At 36.8% G+C, this 22,095-nt stretch overlaps 1 protein-coding gene, 1 long non-coding RNA gene and 1 pseudogene across 3 annotated transcripts in view; 2 read left to right on the top strand and 1 right to left on the bottom strand.

Moving 5' to 3' along the window:
• The window catches only part of LOC139776081 (UPF0489 protein C5orf22 homolog), a 267,600-nt gene that overhangs the window by 35,391 nt on the left and 210,114 nt on the right, over window positions 1–22,095 (top strand). Inside the window, exon 2 of the mRNA XM_071712547.1 lies at window positions 10,505–10,699. Within this exon, the coding sequence (XP_071568648.1) occupies window positions 10,505–10,699 (195 nt within the window). The remainder of the gene's footprint in view (window positions 1–10,504; window positions 10,700–22,095) is intronic.
• The window catches only part of LOC139776082 (uncharacterized), a 73,551-nt gene that overhangs the window by 833 nt on the left and 50,623 nt on the right, over window positions 1–22,095 (bottom strand). The window contains exons 1-2 of one of the 2 annotated variants that reach the window (XR_011719008.1): window positions 4,617–4,925; window positions 3,992–4,208 (exon numbers count right to left, since the gene is read on the bottom strand). This is a non-coding gene — a long non-coding RNA (uncharacterized lncRNA). Of the gene's footprint in view, window positions 1–3,991; window positions 4,209–4,616; window positions 4,926–22,095 lie in introns of those variants that run through there. The other variant, XR_011719007.1, reaches the window with a different exon arrangement.
• LOC139776088 (5S ribosomal RNA) lies at window positions 3,152–3,270 on the top strand (annotated as a pseudogene).

Raw genomic sequence — 22,095 nt, 5'->3', positions numbered from 1 at the left:
ATCTATATCATTTAATATTATCGGCAAATATGAAATTGCATGGTAGGAAATCTTATCACTTACTAACGATAATTGAAATCCACGTAGATATTTTAAAGATAATATATGACGAATAACTACACGATGCCGGATCGTATATGGCGAATTGGGTGAAAATGCACAAATGGTCATGGAGAACATCCGGTTGCGCATGCCAACGGATACACGGCGATGTGCGCGCGTGAAGTAAATCAAAACTTGACTTCGCCGATTGACAATTGCGCGTTGTTCGCGCGCGCGGCGAGATTTACCGCAATTCCAAACGAGCTATCAGCAAGTAGCGCGACTTCGTGGCAGACCGGTTGCACTCGGCGGATCTTTAAAGCACCGCTTCGGCCGATGGAAAACACTTGTTAGCGCTCGGCGAGCGAATAAAGTGGTGCCTGTCCGAACTAAATGTAGATACATCTTTTATACGCGCTATCGCCAGCATCTGCAACCCGCGATCGAGTTCCCTTTTGCTCTCTTTTCTCCTCTCTTCGTCTGCCGCGCGGTCTACACTGACTCTTGCTGTATCTCTCTTCTTTCCCTCCCTCCCGCCCCTCTCTCTTTCTATCTCTTTCTCGAGACGTATGTTTTGCCAACTGTTGGTATGTGGCCTGCGGTCAGAGTTTTTCGTGGGGCACTTTGAAGTCTTACACACTACTTTAATTCCCCTTGCGCCGACAAATATCGAACACTTTTACTATCATACACCCACAAGAAGAATGTTCAGCAAACACTTGATGAGTAAAAGAAACGAGAATTCTCATATCCGTAAAGAACAATATTGGTTCAATACTTCAAATTGAATGTATTTCAAAGATTATCCTTTGTGCAAGCTACAATATTGTGTTTTGTTTTCTTACAACTTAATTATCTCAACGTTAGAAACAAAAAATGTAAAATGCCAGCTAAGAATTATGTTAGTAATAATTTCATTGAACTTTTTGTCATATTAAATCTTATTTTTAACGTATTTCTACAAAAATATACACATAATCTAAGAATTTAAGCTATAATAATTTTTGCATATAATATAAATTAAAACAAGAACTTCGATATTTGAAAACGACATTCAGTTTAAAGTATCGGATGATTAAACGGTAGATGCAATAATTTCCTCCGACATAAAGAAAACTATTTTAATTGCCATTGAAGTTATTCCATGTTCATATTTGATAACGGTCATAGAAAACGATGAAATAACTGCGATAAATAGTACAGTAAAAACGCACGCTATATGACAGTTACACATCTTTTCGTGACGCGAGTCACGTAAAAACGAAAGACGTGTAAGAACACTAGCCTGCGAGTGCGACTGGATGGACAGGATAAGCTGCACGATGTCATACCATCTAATTAATAACACGAGAGTTAATTATGCCACGAAGCAAGACAATGTTGTCTATCCTCTATCTACTTTATGCGCGCAACCTGCTAATAACAGGTAATCGTAGGTTTGCTTAACTATAGAAGCTCTACAGGTGTCCACAAAAGTGTTATAGTGTTTTATCCGCGGCGCAACGAGAGTCGGAGTCATTGATTAGAGAATTAAAGGTCAGACAAGCATAATTTGTGCCGTCGATGAGGGAAGAGAGCATGCACGGTGAACACGGTGATTGGCGAAAAATATGGACGTAGGAAGACGACGAGTAAAAAATTTATATCGCGCGCATTAATGAATACGATGATAATACAGATAATATAATAAATAAACATGAAATGTTCGTACAAGAACAAATTACGTGCCGTCGCCGATTACATTATACATCGAGACCGCTCTTATCTTATCAAATTTTCTATCCCTATCATTTATTTGCTATGACTTGCATTTCAATTAAATCAAAAAGAGGACACGCAATTAATTTAGCATTTTTTTTTGCTTACGACTTAGCATTTCCAAATTGTTATATTCTATATCATGGTAGACTGTGTGTGCTGCAGTGTGTGCAAAGATATTAATGTGCCTGCAAATTGTTAAAAAAGGTATATGCGTATATGCGAAACATACAATTTATACTTGTGACATATGAAGAGTTAATACATCGAATCTCGTAAAAGGATATGGCATAGAAAACTTACGTTATTACGTTGATGATGAGTGTGTATTACGTTACTAGTTACGGACGGTCACGTAGAAAATTGACTTTTAACGAGCGGCCATTTCCTAGATTTTCCGGTAACTTTTACAGTTTCACCTAGGGAAAGGCGTCGATTGCTCGCGTAAACAATAGGGTACGGGACGCACGTTCGTGGATGTATCGCCCGCGATTTCCCGGCGGACATTATACATAATTAGGAGCGCGGGTACCGAGACGGGAAGCGAACAATGGACGGCTCTTTTCGCATGCGACTAAATACGTCAGCGCCACAGTAATTGGCCGACAATTACCAGCCGTAGAATCGCGGCAGCGTTAAGATGGTATAGCCCAGTAGCACGCAAATATATGGGAGCGAAACTTATCTCCCGCAATTTATTTCGACGAGGTCGAGACCGTCGCGTTATGCGACGCGCAACGTCGACGTCGACGCCGCGCCGTTCTCCGGAAGCGAGCAGAAAAGTGCGATTAGGCAAAAGATAGCCACGCCAAAATGTGCATAACCCTATTCCTTGTACATGTAAAGAGAAACGATACAAATAGGTTTTCTGCATATGTATGCAGAATTCAAAGACTGCGATTTTCTTTCTAATAGCAATATCATGATATTTTGAGATTGATAAGACCTCTAATATTTCAAAATATTAAATTTTTAGTTGCTTAGAAAGATTTATAATTTTGTAGCTGATTAAGCACCTATTGTTGCATTATAATTGAAAGTTAGGAAAGACATATTTTACATTATTTCCTAAACGCTCAGTTTATGAGAATCTTGAATTTCTCCGAAACTGGAAATGCACATACATTTTACTCAACAATTGTGATTATATACGCACAATTTGTAATCGTAATTGTAATTTATATAATTTTAACGATATAGTTTATCACGCCCATAATTCTTACAGACACATATCGTTCCTTCTAAAACATTATATATATATATATATATTTTTTTTATTTAAAAATATAAGAAATGTAACATAAAAATTGAAGAAAATGAAGTGTGTTCTTCTTACAAGGAAGACACTTTCGTCAACGGTCAAATCACGTTTAAAAAACAAGTTCTCGTCCGATCACTTAAGTCAAGCAACGTTGAGCGCGGTTAGTACTTAAATGGGTGACCGTTTGGGAACACCGCGTACTGTTGGCATTTTTTTTTTTTTTTTGAATTCACTTATTTTACATCTATTCTGAAATATTTTGTCTAATTTATTTCTTTGTAAAGCTAATAACCAGCATTTTAAATATTTAAATATTTCTTTTTATTATAATTATTATTGAAAATCTTTCTTATAATTATTATTGTAACATTTATGTGCGGTATTCAATATGAGTATTGCATCTAGATAAATAAATCGATATTTCTGTGTGTAAAGAATTATCTCTATCCTTCCTTTCTTGAAGCTTTATTTCCCAAGGAAGTGGCGTATCTCTGCGTCGTCGTGCAAGAAGATGGAACGCGACTAACTCTTTTTTCGATGGAGCACTGACGCGGTAGCACTTTAACGGCACTTCAGCCGTTCAGCGTTGATATCGACAAGAAAAACGTACGAGGCGAGATCTACCGACGAGATGCACACGAGACGCAGCGGGTGAACGCGGCTTGTCGTCTCTCGTCAGCAAGCCGACAGAAAAAGAGAGAGAGAGAGAGAGAGAGAGAGAGAGAGAGAGAGAGAGAGTATCACAGACATTTTGCTCCTTTTGCAATAGTGTCTTCTTTCCCCAACGCCGCCCCGGCGACAGGGAGAGGTTCATAGAAAATTCTATTATTCTATTCTTATCATCGCGCTGACGCGTGGTGCCCGGTATCGACAGACGGATACATAATGCAACGTGAGTTTCCGAGCTTGCGCGCGTGAGTGCATACCTACCGGATGCGGCCACCACCGAGCTTGCATACTGAGCACCAAGGCCCGTCCACCGAAGCCCTCCTGCAAAACGTGCTGACTCGTCGTGACGAACGTTGCCCGCCGCGCCGTATGGCTAGGCTCTCCGCAACGTGCTCGAACGTGCCGTGCGACGTTGATCGAAGAGAGGGTAGACTTGACGTCTTTACGAGCACCGACGAGCATTTGTACGGCGGGATTTCTGTAGATAGGAAGACACACAATATCGTCACCGGACGTAAAACATAGAAGTCAGCTTCTATTAATTCGTTGCCTGAATTTGTTTCTATACGCGAATTTATATTTGTTTTATGAATTTAAATGCTGTTTTACATAAGTAGAGAAATAAATGAGCGACAAATCACGTTGAATGCTACTCTAGAAGTTAGAGAAAAGAACTGAAAACATAAGAGAATAATATTGAAGAATGCATATTTTGAGCAATCAAGATCTAGTCCTGACCGATTACGGCGTTTTCTCTTTGAATGCATATTTTGTTTGATACTATACAAGTAAACCACGCCTGTCCCGTGAAGAGGTCGAAATTGATCATACAATTTGAGATTTAAGAGATGATTAATTTATACATATAGCGAAAAATGTGTCATACCTAAGGGAACGGCTTGCGTGTATGGAGCACAGGTTTGACATATATGCGAAATTTGAATTCTCGCGCGTGCCGACGGGGGGTATCGTTTTAATTAACACGCCGTCTGCCGTACTCCGCGTACTCGACCCCGTCCATAAGACTAATTCGCCATGTGCAAGAACAATGCATCAGGATCGGCAGCCGAGCGATCGGCCGGGTGCGAGCGTACGAATGTATCTCGAGCTCACGCGGCGCCGTTGATTGCACGCCGCGGCGCGCGGATGTGGATTTGCGGCGCGCGACGCCGCGCCGCCGCGAGTGAGGGCAAGCGCGCGCTTGGAAATTCTACTAATTCAATGGATACGAACGTCATCGAGCAACAAGCGTGGGCAACGCCCACGCGTTGCGTAACATGTATTAATTAATTATCGACGTGCGCGCGAGTCTGAGCGCGGGGTCAGCGGGACGCGACACGGGGACGCCATAAAAACGTGACTTCTGCGTCGAATCTTGGGTATTCACTTCGGTCGCTTGCGTAATGTTCGCTATATGCAGACTCATTGTATTGCGAACGAGCGAATGCGTATCGGATTGAAGAAGGAAATAGTTCGTGATTATGCAGATGTTGTTTCGTTGTCATATATTGTAGAGTTGTAACATTCTGTTACAATAAAAATTGCTTAAGCGTCCTATTTGTTGAAAGTAGTGAATGGCATAGAATTTTTTTTCGCGCGCGCGCGCTAATACATCGATCAAATTAATATTATAAAATAAAATCACCTGTTCATATTTCAACTTATACAATATTTATAATTAATCCTTTACTTATATAATATCATATAATATTGTAACTTTATCATATCTTACATATACATGTAATATACATAAGATATGATAAATACGTATATATTTACATTTATCATATCTTGTTGCCCAATGTATTTACATGTGTCATATCTTATCCAATTCTATAATTAATTCGAGAACGAAGCAATTAGTACGTGAAAGTGAAGCCAAGAGCGCTTTTATTGCTAATCTGAAGCACAGCCTGTGCTCAAAATAGAAAACATACATGTACTCCAATTTTGGGATTTATTAAGGAGGTTCGCCTACTATTCTGAAGTCAAAAATGCGATTGAATAATAATGTCAATACAGCGATCCCGAATTATATCAATATTATTATAATGAATTGTGGATGCTAGTTATGTGCTATATTCTTCGTAAATTATTAGTGTATAGAATATTAACAAATATATGCCGAAGTATGAGAGCGTCAACGACTCGGGAATCGTTGTCAAATACTTATTACCCAACATTATAAAGTAAAAGAAAAATCACAAATAATTTATAAAAACCTATACGAACAATTGTCAGAGAATACTAAAGACTTAAAATGATTAATACATTGATGATTGCGTGTCGTGGATTCATGATTAGTTAAACACTGTTTGTGAGGTTGAGTTCGCATCAGCTGTTGCGTTGCCAATGGCAACGTCTGTCATTACTAATTCGATCCACGAGGTAAAAGTAAACTTTGTGACAATAAAGCTTTAAATCCACACGGTAAAATCCAATTTTTTGTTTTTATGCAATCCTTGATGTTTTATCTGTCAAATGCTAGTTTTTCAAAGTCCTAAGTTGGCTAAGTGTGTACTAAATCAGTGATCATTTACCTCAGAGCGACCGTTTCTCATGAGGCGATAGGTTCAAAGTGGTCAACTTCTGAATAATATTACAAAAAACCTATAATACGGTCAATATTGCTCAACTTTTGGGATTATTTGTGTAAAATGTTTATGTAAACCATACAAAAAAATTAAGACTCTAAGTTGACTTTTGACTAATAGGCGAACCTTCTTAAATAGATATCAACGTCGGAGAATACCGTAATATCGGATTAGTTTCCGCAGTAGGAATGACTAATCCTTTAAGCTTAGCGAACCTACAGACCCGAGCTTACTATATTGCAGTACTCTCGTATAACATTTACATATCATATATTCCCATATACATACTTTCTGCGAATAATAGTACAATAGAAAAAGTCTATGAAAATACAACTTAATCTAAGAAAAAGAATAAGAATAATAAAAATTAGAACAAGACTCGTATATGGTTGATATATATACAGAATAGCGCGGGCTAGCGTTTATTTTTATATTTGATTATCTCCAAGAAATCGAACTAATTAATCGCAGTTACAGAATTTTTACGATCCTTTCGAGTCCAATTTATAATCTGCGCAAACTCTTGATTTATTCGATATAATTACCCAAATTTCCTGGAACAAATAAAAAACACTCGTTCAACTGTAATGAAAAATCGTTCGCATTTTCGTGGCAGGGCGTGTATATTATACAGCCGGTGCAAATGAGCGAGCTGAGATTTTTGCGAGACTGTGCTCTTTCATAGCTGCCAGTGAAAGCACAATAAACCGACGGAGATCACGCCACTTTAGGTCAAGACAATGCAACCATTTGCATATGGCACTGCTCGCTTTAACTGCAGCCGCGACGGCGGTTGTGACCGACGATCTGCCGCATAGTAAGCACACATAGAAACGTAGGCCTCTTGCGAGCGGCCACGTGCTCCGCGTGAGGCTCGTTTGGCGTTATTCAGGCATATTCATTTGCGTGTATGCAGATTGCAGATCCCACGTCTAATTGCTTTTCGAAATGCGCTTATTAGAGTTTGTTAGAAAGAAGCTGCAGAAATTTTTCAAATGTATGTTTAAAAAATAATTTGTAAACTCTGAGAATCAAGAAGTAAAAGACGAAATAATGGAATAGAGGATGGTGTTTTATATGAATTCTATGAGGCAATTCCAAATATTAAAGATTTGAAAAGTTCTGGATACCTCAGAAAATACAATTGACGTATGAATCGTTTGAATACAAATTACAAAAAAGATGAAAAATTTGTCTCAGTGTTAAAATATTGATACAAATATATAATTATTATTTTATTTAACATTGAGAATTAGTGAATTTCTGTGACTGCTTTGTTCATTTTAATATTATGAATATTATTACACATAAAACCGCGAATATTCGTGAATCTTGTACTTGCGTATCTTATTGCGTGATTCATATGTGTGAAAGTGACGCTATTGCGATCATATTCTAACTTTGATGCATGGACGAAAATATCTGCCGAAATCGAAGTCGACGGATTATTGTGTTATTGCACTTACGCCGGGTGCAATGTCCGACTATCGCCTTCGAACGATTTAAATTTAGCCGGCAATGACATTCCTCTTTGAGCGTTTTCCTATATTGCAATCAGCAATTGTTAATAGTGTACGTGGAGTATTTATACTTTATCACACTTCTTTCCTGCATGATAATAATAAAAGATACGCCACAATAACTGATAAAAACAAATTAACACGCTGTCGTGCGTTATAAATAAAGTGTGCCAGATCAATGTATGTCATGAACAATAAGTATAAAAATTATGTGATTTATTATGTATGCATTTTTATTATAAATCGTGAATTTTACTCTTGTTGTTCAAGTAATTTTATATAACAGCGTGTATTGGAATTTAAATCTGAAGATGTTCATAAAAAAAGTAACGATCGATAAAGAAAATACTTACGCGATAAATTATATAACCGCATTAAATACTTACAGCTATTATTGCGAATGAAATATATGTATAGCATAATGACGTTTTGTTTGAAAATATTAATCACTGTATCGAGTGGAAAGTTCTTAACGCACATGTGCAACTTGTTCGCGTGTCGTGCATATCACGTAATGGACAACTTATACGAAGAAAATTTTAAATGTTAATGCACACCTGTGAGGCATTTAGTCAAGTAAGGAGGAAAAATTATAATCAGAGATTACTTGAAAACAATATGACACAGGGAAATTCCTTTGATAATTATTATTGCCGTCGTATGCCTGCAGCCTTTCCTTCGTTGCACTTCAACGTAATGCATAAGACAATTCGGAAAAAGAATTACTCGATTCCTTTGAGGATTGTTCGACTGAAATACATGTCTTTGTGGTATATGCATCTCGCATATTTTTGTCAGTCTTGCTTGTCGCTCGTACAAATTCGCGAGATAAGAATACAATTAAAAAATTGTTCAAACATAAATTGCAAAATAACTTTTCTGCAGTTATGTGTTTAGCGGACCATCCACTTGTGACATTCGATCCAACATCGTGACATTTGCACAAGTATTATGATTATTATATTTTTTTATGAGAACGATAAGAAATTAATGTAATGTATAATAAAATAATTGTACGCAATAAATACAAATTCGGTGGGCTCATCGAAGGAAAAAGCACGAAAAAGATATTTCTTTGTAAAAAATTCTAATTAAAAACACATTTACAAACATTGCTTTCGTTGACATCAACTGGATTCGCCAGCAGTCTGGTTCAGAGATCGTTAAATCAGACACAAGACCGATGAACATCTGCAGAGCGTGATGCGAAGGTTGCGCAAAACGAGCACTCTTATCAGTCGACGTGGCAGATCGGGAGCACAAAAAATTAATCGCTTAGCTTCAGAAAATTCCGCAGCTGTATTCAAGCTGTATTATTTATAATTCAAGCGCACATCCATAATATTTAACGACAAAATATTTTTAACTGTATGTTGACAAAATATTGATAGTATGATAGATTCTCGGTCCCGGGAAATATACCAAAAATACGATAGAATATTCTTTCTAATTTCTTACTAAAATTGTCTAGCATTTTGAACATTTTATAATTTATTAAAAAATAGATAATTTTAATAGTTTTCAAATCATTGTCCGTTTTTAAATTTTCGATTAAAATGTTGGTAAAAAGAATATAACAGAATAGGAAATATCATGTAAAGTTGAAAAAAAGATTTAAGAATTTACAATTCTATATACATGCTAAACATATCATCAAAAGATAATAATTCTATCTCTGTGCAAAGATTTGTTTTCGGTAATTTCTTATATCTTTTACTATCTCTTTTTACACTTAAAGCATTTTTTTCACGCAATTCGGTTGCTAAACTTTCTTTCGAAGATTATCGACGCGTTGAACGCATTACAAACTTTGAGAGCCCCTGCTCAGTCTGATTGTTGGTTTTTCCCCTCCTCCCATTTCTTCCCCCTTTTTTCCTCTTCTCCTCGCGATAGTATTGCAGCTCACCCCGCGCGCGCCGTTGTATTTCATTGTTGTGAACGCATGCAAATTGCGATCCCAGTGCCGGGCCCGAGTATCAATTCTAACAGAATTAATTCGAGTGCAGTCATTGTTTTTTGCGCGTCACAAAAAACCCTCTATACGCGGGCGGCATCGTTTTGCCCCGCTACGAACAATATCCGGTTCATACGAACGGTTGCGCACGTCGCCGATTTCTCCTCGCCGCGTCGACCGCCCCTGTGTTCCTATGATGGTGAAATCCCGTTCGAAAATTGAACCCGCCGTGGGTCGTCGATATAACATCGGCAATCGATCATTTTATTGGTAATTATCGTCAACGTTTCGCCAGTGATGTCAGCGCTCAGCGAACAGCGTCAAAAAAAGGATTGAGTAATATAGCGTCGCTAATTCGCAGAACTGAATGCCCGCGTTTCATCACGCGATAGCTTCCAGTGAATAACCTCGCTTTCAGTGACAAATGGCCAAAATAGTACGACTATTAGTGATGAAAAATACAAAAAATATCAAAGATTTGTAAAACTGCACGAGCAATTTACTCTTGTTACGTAAAGTGTTTTATATATAAAAGTTTTGTAGATTAAAGGAAAGTTGGGAAGAACATTCGATAATATCAAAAAATTAACCCGTGAAAATCATATAATATTAAAAAAATATTTAAGATATTGAAATGTTATCTAAAAGTATATACATAAAAGGTGGCATATACTGTAATACGGATTGTTTGATATTTATGTTGCAGAAAGATGACTTTACAGCCGTCAGCTCAGCATTGCGTCAATATCTTCCTGAAAAAGATACTCCGTATATCTTGGACATCGACCTCGATTTCTTTAGTACTAAAAACCCGTTCAAAGATCTTCATGAGCGTGTAAACCTTTATGACAAGTTGGCTCCTTTGTTTACGTATAAGAGGGCGGAATCAAATGATCCAGAGGTAAGTTTGATTTAAATCTATGCAAAAAAGGAGGCGATTTAATTTTTTCATTAAGTAAGCGTTATATACATATATTTCTAAAATAATGAAGCGATAAGATGTGTAGTGCAAATCAAGATCGCAACTGCTCAGTTATAGGACTTTAATATATACACTCTCTTCCGAAGTTTTATTTGCATCAACGGCAAAAAAATGAACTTTTGATTTATCTACATACAATCAAACAATAATATCGTTATAATTATTATTTTTATATATATAATAAAATTAATCAAATAGAAAATATTATCTTGCGCTTTCTAACAATGAAAGTTCTTCGTGGAATAAAAGACTGGAGTAATTTAAGAAAATCGTAGAAGGTAATAATTAGCTGCTATATAATTTCTAAAATTTTAGAGAAACGATGAACGTATTATATCAGTTCGTTTAATACAAAAAAATTATACTACATCTACATCTGAAATAATTAAGCATCGTATCTCTTACAATATGTTGACTCGCTGGAGACTTACTGTCTTAAGTCCCCTACATACAGCCTTATTTTTTTTGCGTATTACAAACAATTAAGAATAATACAATATTATTAAACAAGATTAGGGGAGAAAGAGATGAAGAGAGAGCACAAGAATATTATCAGTCATTAAATATCTGATTTCGCGAAAGCCTGATTAGGTGGGCAAACGAGGGGGTGAGAGGGGTCGGGTAAATCGCGACCAAGCTGGCTTTAGAAGCGATGGAATTTCGCGAATCAGAGGATGGGAGGCTACCGCCAACGAGCGGAAGATTTGCGAATAATTAGGTGGACCGACAATGGCCGTAGTCCCGCGGCAGGCCGGATACACAATGTAGCCTGCCACCAGCGGGATAATAGACAGAGAAGAACGACTCTATGGGGTTTTAGGATTCGACGGACATAATGGCACCGGCCTATTGTCTACGTAACTGCAGACTGCTAACATCCGCCTCCGGGGTCGACCATGTCGGCTCATCTGCATACCAGCTTACAACCCTTCAGCCGTTTAATTCCGAGCATCGAAACGTTAATTCCGCTCTGGCCACGCCATTCGTCGATGAATCTCGATCGTATGCTATTATTAGTATGTGTCGCGTGTGTCGCGCCATTTGACGAAACGAGACGTTTTTTAAATTAATTAAAATCGACATGATGCTTTTTCAATTAATTCTCACACGATATTCGATATATACACGCGACTTTCGATAAACCGTTCTCGATAAATTTCCGACGGATTCCCGTTATTTGGAAAATTCGCAATAGATTAAAACTGTTTTATTAGATGTATGTCATTAATGACGGCTGTTGGATATTTTTAGCAGCGCTGTTTATAAGAGGCGGTCATTGATCGGAAATATTTTCAGTCATTCTTATTTTATGATCGCTCAATTGTCCCAGATTGCTCGTAAATAATTCGCGCGATATTGATGTTGACAGGAAATAAATATAGATTTATACTCAACTAACAAATAACACTGTAGGCACGCGTAAATTCATCTATTATTATGATGCAGACTTAGAGCAGATAGTCTTAGATTGTTTCTGATTTAAATTTAATACAGAAATCACATTAATTTAAACATATCACTATATATATTTGTTTTTATGTAAACTTAAATATAGTATTTATGCAAATTTAAACTAAATTATTTTAAATATAACTATTTCCACAATGGAACAATGCTAAATTATTTCCTACAGACATACCTTTGCAATAACTTTTACAAAGCACGATTTACCGCGATGTATCGTAATTGTTAAATCAGCTGAATTCTATGAATAGCTACTCGCGGTTGTAGCTATATTCATTTAATTACCGGATTATGGTAACTAACATCACGCGTTGAATGTATAACAAATTTTGTCGATGAAATGGAAATGTTAATTGCGTCGTCATTTATAAAGTGCAACAGTATGTCATTTGAATTTATAAATCAATTATAAACGAGTTTAATTACGAGTATACATGTTTATACAGTATACTAAATATGTAAGTATTATATATTTATATTTATATACTTTTATAATATAAATTAATAAATATATATAAATAAAATAATTATATCTATACCGGGAAAATCATTTGTTTATAAATTGCTGCTGTGAGAATATTTAGTGAAAAAGTATTTTAACATTGATTTGTTGAGAAATTCTTTTGTATTCCGTTCTAAATTTTATATTTTGTTCTAATAATCGAAATTACCTAATCAAAAACTTACAAAAAATTTAAAAAAATGTGTAACGAATAACGAAGTAATAAAGGCATACTACAAATTTCCACTCTTTACACAATAATTCTCTTTTTCTTCCCGATGCTTCTTTATATATTATTTGCATAAGGTTTCGCATCGGATCTTTCACAACCTATAACCGATATGTACAACGGTAAACGGTTGCAGCATATCCTACTTTGCATATCTCCAATTGTCGAAAAGCCTTTGATCCAGCCAGATCGTTTGTAATTTCTCACGGAGTTCCATGTGCATCCTGCATGTCATTTAGAAAACATCAGAGCTATCTCCTCTCCTATATTCGAAATCGCTGATTTCAAGGCCGAACAATCTAACTTCTCTCACCGTGGGATCTCTGCAAGATGCGTACCCTTGAACGCAGAACGCAGTCAAGCTTTGACATCCGGAATTGCTTACCGTTATGTTAATGTTGCGAATCGGGCCATTTAAATGCATGCCGATTAAATATTCGCTTCTTTTCGGCCTGTACGTGTACTATGGAGGATAAGTCCAGTTTCTGCTTTCAGCACGATGATAATGCAAATGCAAGAGAATGATGCAACCGTTGCCGCGTCCAATTCAACTTTTAAAAATTCAAATCGGCACTGGACTTTTTCTTTTAATTATTTTTTTTATTCTTTATTATATATATTCACTATCTTTGCGTTTTTATTTATCTTTAGAGAGATAAAATTGAACAAAAAAAATACTTGAGTAATTGTAACGTTTTTAAAGCATCAATAGATGATTAATTAATAAATATACCCCGTAGTCTGTTTTGCTGAAATTTTTTTATTCTTCCGCATATACAATATGTGTGTTTATATCTATATACAATATATATATAGATGCGCAGACCCGATGATTTCGATTTAATGTATGCGGGTCAGACGGCGCTACCTGTCTTACCCTGAGAACTTGGCAGTGCATTGTGATTGTAATCGCCGGCTGCAGGTCACCCCGTAGCCTAACCGAGGTCAGGGTCATTCTTGAATTATTTAAATTATGCAATCCACATTCCTTCTTCCAGACTCGTACGCAAGCACCGCTCGCGCCACGGTCCGCGATCTTTTGTAAAGAATAATAATTACGAGGAAGAATGAAAAAGTCGGTCTCATGCAAGAAAACAACTAACCGCATGTTGTGTTTACGATTGAAACAAGTTTCATATTATTCTGACTTTAATATCGATTTTAATTTACGGCTCGAAATTCGTACAAAAAGATCGTAACTGTTCAGCGTAAATGTCTCGCAACAATGATAGAAATTTTCTTACAATTTTTTTTTCATCTATAAATTCTTTAATGAATATATTTCTTTATTCCAATAAGAACATTTTAACACAAGTGCAGAATAATAATAAACAAATTTTATTAAATGCGTTTATGTTCTATTCGACATGACTCTGCTCCGCGTTACAATTCTTGAGAACACGATTGTTGGATCCATTTTCTTTATGAATTAATCGACGCATACGGAGTCTTGAACGGCGATCCGCAGGGTGTATTTTACGCGACTCCTTTCTCAGGATCTGCCACGCGATGTCCCACTGGGATCCCAACGAAAGAAGAAACGACACGAGCGGGGGGTCCAGTATGCAAAACGGGATCCGTTTTTCGGCCGCCCCGAATATTGATGTATAGCCAAGTATGTAGATGAGCGTGAGAATGCAGCTCGTGCCGGATGGTGGCGCGAATAGGGTGAACCGGAAGTAAACCAGTTCCCCTATCCTCCGTGGCTCCCGGTTGCTTCTGCGGCGCATTCATTCTTCCTCCAACGTTGTACTTTTGCCATTGACTTTTACGAACGAAAACGTAAATGCAAAAGTCGAAAGCACTGTCGAGAAATTTGACACAAAAGAGCTCGTAAATACGACGTTTTTAAAATTATGTCTGTAGGAAAAGCAGTTACATGATATCTTACTTAAGATTGTAGCATTTACAGTTTTTTTGTATTAAATTTCTGTTACAAATTATAATTTTTCTATAGCATATTACAATTTCTCTCTCTCTCTCTCTCTCTCTCTGCACTTCAAGTTTGTTACATAACCTCAAAAGTGTATATTGTTTAACAATGGCGCGAGGGGTTGGCTCGGACTAAATTGGCACTCGTGGTTTCAAAAGCGGAAGCGAGCTATTCCGCTAGCATTTGTATCCAATTGGTTCTATCAATTTCGCCAGAATTTATTGAATTGATCTAGTTGTTGACTAGAATAACCACAGAATATTCTGATAGAATAATACATGGTTTACCAACATATACATATATGCCATGTTACTGTATCCAACAGGTATGAAAGTAATGCTGTAAGTACCAAAATATTGATGGTTATTTTAAGATGGATAAAATTATTTTTTTTGTGCAAGTATTTTTGTATTTATATATGTATTTGAAGTATTTTTATATTATATATTTCTAAAAAAAGAGACTTTATTACGTTACTTCCATATAACTATAAATACAATGCTCGCCGTTTTCCTATCTATCTATTTATCTATCATAATAGTTTTTCGTCTGTAATATAGATCTTTTAACTATATTTTATCATTGAACAGTTTGCGATTGCAATGATAAAAATTCGGTTGATTAGACTTAGCTTTATATGCGATCAAAGGTCCATGTACGAAGTTCATGAAAACAAAGCTTCCTCTATGAGGAAGCAAAAATTGATTGATTTTATTCAGCGTTTAATTTGTTCTATCAATGAATTTGAATTTCGCAACATATCGGGAATGCAGCTTCAACAGAAAATGCAGAAGCGGATTTCAAAGAGCAATAATGCCACCTTTGGCAAGATTTTATCACTCCTTTATTTTCTCATTTCCCTTTTACTTTTGCTCCCCTGCCTCGCCGTCTCTTTCGCTCTCACGACGGCTTTCTGCTGCTGAAATATCTGTTTAAACCTGCACGAGGTACGAAAACGGGACGGAGATAAACAACAAGGAATTAAATATACAATAAAGTGCGGAGTCCGGACAGCGAAAGGGCGTGGTGGGGTGGCGAGGCGGTAAAAGAGGGAAACTCCTTTACCGGCCGCCATTCCGCCTCGCTCACCCTCTCGTGCGCCCCAACCCCCAACCCTGAGCCACCCGCATAAATAAATCCAATTGGCTCAAATAAAATGTACGAAACGAAGTCGCGCCAATGGCCGGGCTATATTTTATTTTCTCTCATTTTCCCTCCCTCCCGTGCGGCGCTCTCGCTCTTTCTCGCTCCTTCTTCTCCGCCCACTCTCGCATCCATCCCTTTCCGTATTCGTCTGTAGTCCTTTTTCTCTCGTTTCGCTTTCTCGTCCGCCTCTATCCCTGCGACGACGGTAGGATAATTCAATCTCGACTTTTCACGGATTTCCCATCAAAGGAGACATACCGGTTACGAGCTGAGAGATTTCTCTTTCTCGGCGCGTCTGCAGTTGCTCTGACTTTTTGAATCGAAACCGTCCTTATTTCTTATTCGTTCTCACCAACCACGGCCCCTTCCGTGCATTTTCTGTCACCGCAATATACATATTTCATCTTACGTCGATATTTCGTATTAATATCCGGAATATGATTGTTCAATGTCATAATGTTATAACATGGCTTTACTTCTAATTTCTAATTGATAATACTTACACATGGATTCAGACATTAATATTGTTGCCTGACATTACTGCCTAAATGTAATGATTAGGTTATGAGAAAGAAATAAATCTTATAATATGTGAAATATATTATAAAATTTATGAATATATGAAAAAAATCAAACAGTTTTTAATTGCTTTTATGTAAATCCATTTGTGACATATCATTATTAACTTAATTAAAATTAAATCAAATTAACAGATGGTTTGATGTATCATTATACATTTTAACATTAGCATATAACAAAAATATTTTAAATATCATTAAACAATCTATTAATATTTAATTCACTATAATCTTAACAAAATTACCTTTACGTAGAGCGTTATTAAGTTGATTACAATGGAACAACAGTGAATGTTACGTTAAAACGCATAATATCATTGACAATACATTACAATTCATATGTATGAAACCGCGTTAGTTACTTGATATTTAATTAATTTACAGCATAATATATCAATTATATAACTACTGCATTTAACTAAATTATTAATTCAGCAATTATACGTATAGAGCTTTCAAATCGATTCTCTTTCTTCTACGCTTCTCTTCAATATTCGAGTCCATCATAAAGTTATAGTAAAGTATCTAAAATCAATGAACGACGAATGTTTTTGTTTCAAAATTATTAATTTTAATTATTATTTTTACGTACATTGATGAAAATATATCATAAAATTTTCCCGCTCGCGATTGTGCTCGGATGTGCAAGAATGCTGGTTTCCGGTCCACGTGGATCAGAACCACGTGCAACGGTGGTTTCTTCATTAACAAGGCGCTCGGTCTTCGAAGGAAAGCAAATTTCGTTGGGGCAGGTCACTTTCGTAATTACCTTCTCTCACGGAAGTCCCAGCTCGAACTTCGATCTCGGCAACGGCGGCGACGGCGGGTGGAGGTGGCGGAGGTGGTAGTAGCGGCAACGACCCTCCTCAAGGTCGTCTCTCATCCCCCGCAATTAAGCCCTCCGACAATTAGATCGATAAACGCAAGGAGGCGCTCTTTATGCCTCTCGTGCTGGGGCGTTTATGCGCTCCGCGTAACAGCCGTGACTCTCTTTTCCTTTCTCTCGCCCTCTCTCTTTCATTCGCATCCTACCGACGATAATGAATCGCTGAAATTACAGTATGCCGTTAAGATCGGCCCGAGATCTCTTTAATAATGTTACCTCCCTTTCGCGTATAATCTTTGATTAACCAAATACCTAGTGTTCATTATACAGTCCCATAACTCGAACCGGATGAAATATTCGGAGAAAGAAAGAAAAAGACGTACAAACGAAATGTGCGAACATATTATTTATCCCCCTATATTTTGGGGGGTAAGAAATTAAGTGTTACTCAATATGCTGCTACAACTTGTAAATCTTCAGAATTGATTTATTAATTTTATCCGTATTTATATCAAGATTTTTTTGAATAAAACAATATTATAATTGTAATTATAAGAGTAGAAAGAAATTATCTATTCTCTCTTCTTAGCCTTCGTAAATTATAAATCACTCTTTGATCCTTATCGTATGTTTGTCTGAGGTCCTGCACTTGCAAAAATGACAAATTTATCTAATGGAATATTAATTTGTAATTTCAGAAAAATAAGAATTACATAAAATTATAGCATATAGACTATTTTTTGGAAAGTATACGCAGTAATTTCTTGCGTATAAAGTTAGGTAAAATGATATTCTCTAACAGATTCTGTAGGACCATAGTTAGAATTCTGAAACGCTGGAATGTTTGAAAGGGTTGAGGGGGTTTATTTTATGTCCGGCACGCACACCCCTGGAAAACCGGATAAGAACCAACATCGCCATCTATCGCAGGTGATAAGAACGAGGATTTCCTTTGCAGTTTCCGGGGAAGCCGCAACCCCGTTGGGTGACGTGACGAGCGACACCGACGCCATGCGTCCAAGATGGCTGCGGATCGTTAAACGGTCACGCGCAAACTCCTCAGGGAATAGAGGGTTGGTTTGGGGGTGTCTCTGCTCCTTAATAGCGTCGAAGAGTAGTTACGATCTCAGATCGTCACAGCTAACTTATCAGACCGTTTCTACTCATCATTCGACGTTTAACGTTTAACGCGTGCAAAGTGTCACAACTAAATCATAATTCATCAATGTTATTTATTACTATTAAATATTGCTGTCTTCTTCTTTATCAAGAAGTTCTTGTTTACGATAAACGATGTATATAATACATTTAAATTATTACCATCACGGATAGTTTTTTAAACTTTGCATTACAAATAGTTGTCATCTTTCGCATCGATGAATAAAATATACAGCGTACATTTAAATATATTTAAAAGTTCCTAAAACAACGTGTACAAGCGTTTGAAAATACATAGAACATAATAAATATAGATATATAATATTGTCTGACATAATTTCAATTTTTTTCGTAGAAAATTTATTATGTCGTAACTGATTAAATAATATCAATATATCAATTACATCAATAAATACATTATTTTTTTAGAGAAATTTACATATTGTGAAAATTTTCCAACTGCCTCTTAAATCAATATCAATTCTTTTGTGCATAATATCTCATATTTTTTAAATATTACTGAATTATTGTATATATTTTTATTCTTCATTTTTTATTCTTTTGATATAAAATTTCGATAAGCAGACACGTGTTTTTATTTAGACGCAACTGGGTTATCGATTATTTCAAGTATCAAAATAATACTTATATCGATAAACTACAATGGATACGAGCAGTGAAACTTCCTGACACGTCAACGGCCAACATTTAATGTACTTCATAAGCATGGCGAAGGTTATCGCCCTTTCGTCGAACAATTGAAGAAATGACAGTGGTCATTACTTTAAAAAGGCGTAAAGGGCGATGGGCGTGTACGGTACGTGGCGTGCTTGCGCTTTTCAGTATTGAAGCTCATTGCCCTCCGCGCGGAAACGCCGTTTCTTACACCGGCACGTACATACCCACGCGTATTTAAGTATTAACCGAATACAATATAATATCGCACATGGCAATGCTATGTATTGACGCGTTCATGCATTCGACACCATATGATATATCGGAAGTCGTTGCCCGATCGAGACTTTCGGTGCACTTTTACGCGGCGATGCGTAAAAACGCGCACGTGAATTTCGTTTCAAACTGATCATTAGTGAGACAGAATACTGATCAGTGAACTGAGGACAGCTTAATTTTCAATCCTATTATTTAAAAAGTTTATTATCTTTATTTTAGTAATTTATATATATTTATTAAATTTATATGAAAAATTACAAATAGAAATTGTAAATATTTCGAAGATTAATTCTAGATACAAATAATACAAATAAAGTAGGACTACCTTTTTTGGTACGTTATTTCTGTCAGAATCCAACTGGAAGAATTTGCATTATTTAGATAGATTATAGAACAATGCGTGTAATGCGAAATCAACGGTCTTAGTACACATAATGCGATGTTTTTTCCCTCGCGCATTTACACATTTTCCTGATTCTCGCATGAGGTGTGAATCCAAGAATCCAAGAACATCGCCGCGTAATACTTCAACGTAGACAGCGGCATTTTTCGATGATTCGTTGATTAGAATTACACGTATGAGACGAGAAATGACATCACAGCTGCATCGCGTTACGACACGTGATATGCCTGTATATTTATCTATAAATAAGTCACTTGTGCATATCGGAAAGTTGCGCGTGATGAAAATGTCTATAGACTTACGTGTTATCGATCTTGTCGGTCTAGAGCGCTCTCGCGAGCGATACGTCGCGACACAAAGCGACGTTTTAACGACTGTGATTATTTGCGATAACGCATTTGCCGAAACTCTGATAAAGTGGCGAACCGCTCTCTGGAAAGTCTACGAGCATCGAAGTCAAAAGAGACTGATGTATTATTCGGAATTTTGCAGTGCAGGTATATTGTGTATCATATCGCAAATTACATTGCTGACTCTCATGATTATGGAGGATGTAGTTCGATATTGAATTATACGTAATTTATTTTAATTTCGGCAATTCGGTGTCGTAACACTAGTTCACACTTTATGTATTACAGTAATTATTTTATTATAAATATCCATAGTTGTGTGCTGTTTTATAAAGAAAATTTTGACAGGTTGATCTAAAGATGACCCGTATAGAGATGAGGTTGCAAACTGATTATGTTGATAAAAAAGAGCGCTGATAAAAAACAGAGACTATTTAATTTTCGTTAAATGATCGCTAATGACTCTGAGCGACGTCATAGATGGGAATAGAGAATATCGTTCTGTTTGTCGGTTCAAAGACTGACGAGTATCTATGAAAAGAGTCTTGATTGCGGGATAAATCGTCGGAATCTTAGTTGCCGTAATGCGTAATGCGAATTCCTTGCTGATTGCGGATAGTTGTGTTTAACAGTTAATCCATTATCGATAGCAGATGTTGCGCGGAAGAGTGTTAATGTTTCGTAATGAATGAGATTACCGTGTAAGTGCAACCATTATGTAATCAATAATTATGTGCATTATAGAACACGCTATTGTTGAGTTATCATGCTAAGAAAGAGCCATCTCCATAAGCAGATCTGTCTAAATAATATCTTGAGCATCCACTAAGGGAAATAAGTGAACTGCACAAATAACTTACACTGAGTTAATCTGGATTTTATAAAAAATGAAAAATTATTGCGAAATATTTTTCTCTTACTTTTGATAAGACATAATTATTTCTAAATAAATATATGTATATTTTTTATTAATATATTTGATATTCTTCAAAACATTAATACGATAAAATTTTAAAGAATCTCGCTCGTGTGTCCAAAAACAACAAAGGAATAACAAAGGCCAATATAATCGAGCAACGGTGGAAGTCAAATTAATAAATTCTTTTCTATATCAATAATACATAACACGTCGGTATACGTCGGTCCGACGTGTTATGTTTTATTAATATAGAAAAGAATTTATTAATTTAACATCCACCGTTGCTCGATTATTGATGGCCTTTGTTATTCCTTTGTGATTAATACGATAATTAATAGAGCATTTATATGTCACGTAAACAATTTCACTTGAATAATAAGCGCTATTTTTATCTTAGTTAATCAGAGAGTTTAATTAACATTTCACGAAGCATTTGTACACTTCTCGAGCAATCTCGGCGCACGGTGTACCTATCGTTGTGAATTCGAATGCGATGCGCGAATTGCCTTTCTCTCGGCGCAATCCGTAAATCAACGGCGAGTCTAAAATCACAGGGGCATCCAATTGAACTCCATGGCGGCTCTCGGTGTCAATGACTCCGGGGGACCGTATGTCGCGAGCTTCGAGCACGGTTGATTTCGATCACCGGGTACACACACGCAGCACGCGCGCGATCGTACAAACACGTCGTATAGCCATTTTCTGCGCCCTCTCCCCTCCCCTCCCCTTCTCTATTTTCCCCACCCAGCCCGGTCTTCCGTAGTCACGTAATTGATGCTACCGCGAAACACCGTCAATTTTCAGAGCACATGGTTCCGCGACATGCTCGGCGCATAAGCGCATGACCTCCCTA

This window comes from Temnothorax nylanderi, unplaced genomic scaffold, assembly GCF_030848795.1.
Source record: "Temnothorax nylanderi isolate EJ_2023f unplaced genomic scaffold, tnyl_v1.0 TNYL_tig0111_pilon, whole genome shotgun sequence".
NCBI classification, from domain to species: Eukaryota; Metazoa; Arthropoda; class Insecta; order Hymenoptera; family Formicidae; genus Temnothorax; species Temnothorax nylanderi.
The sequence above is the reverse complement of the archived record's forward strand: the minus strand, read 5'-3'. Positions and strand labels throughout refer to the sequence as shown.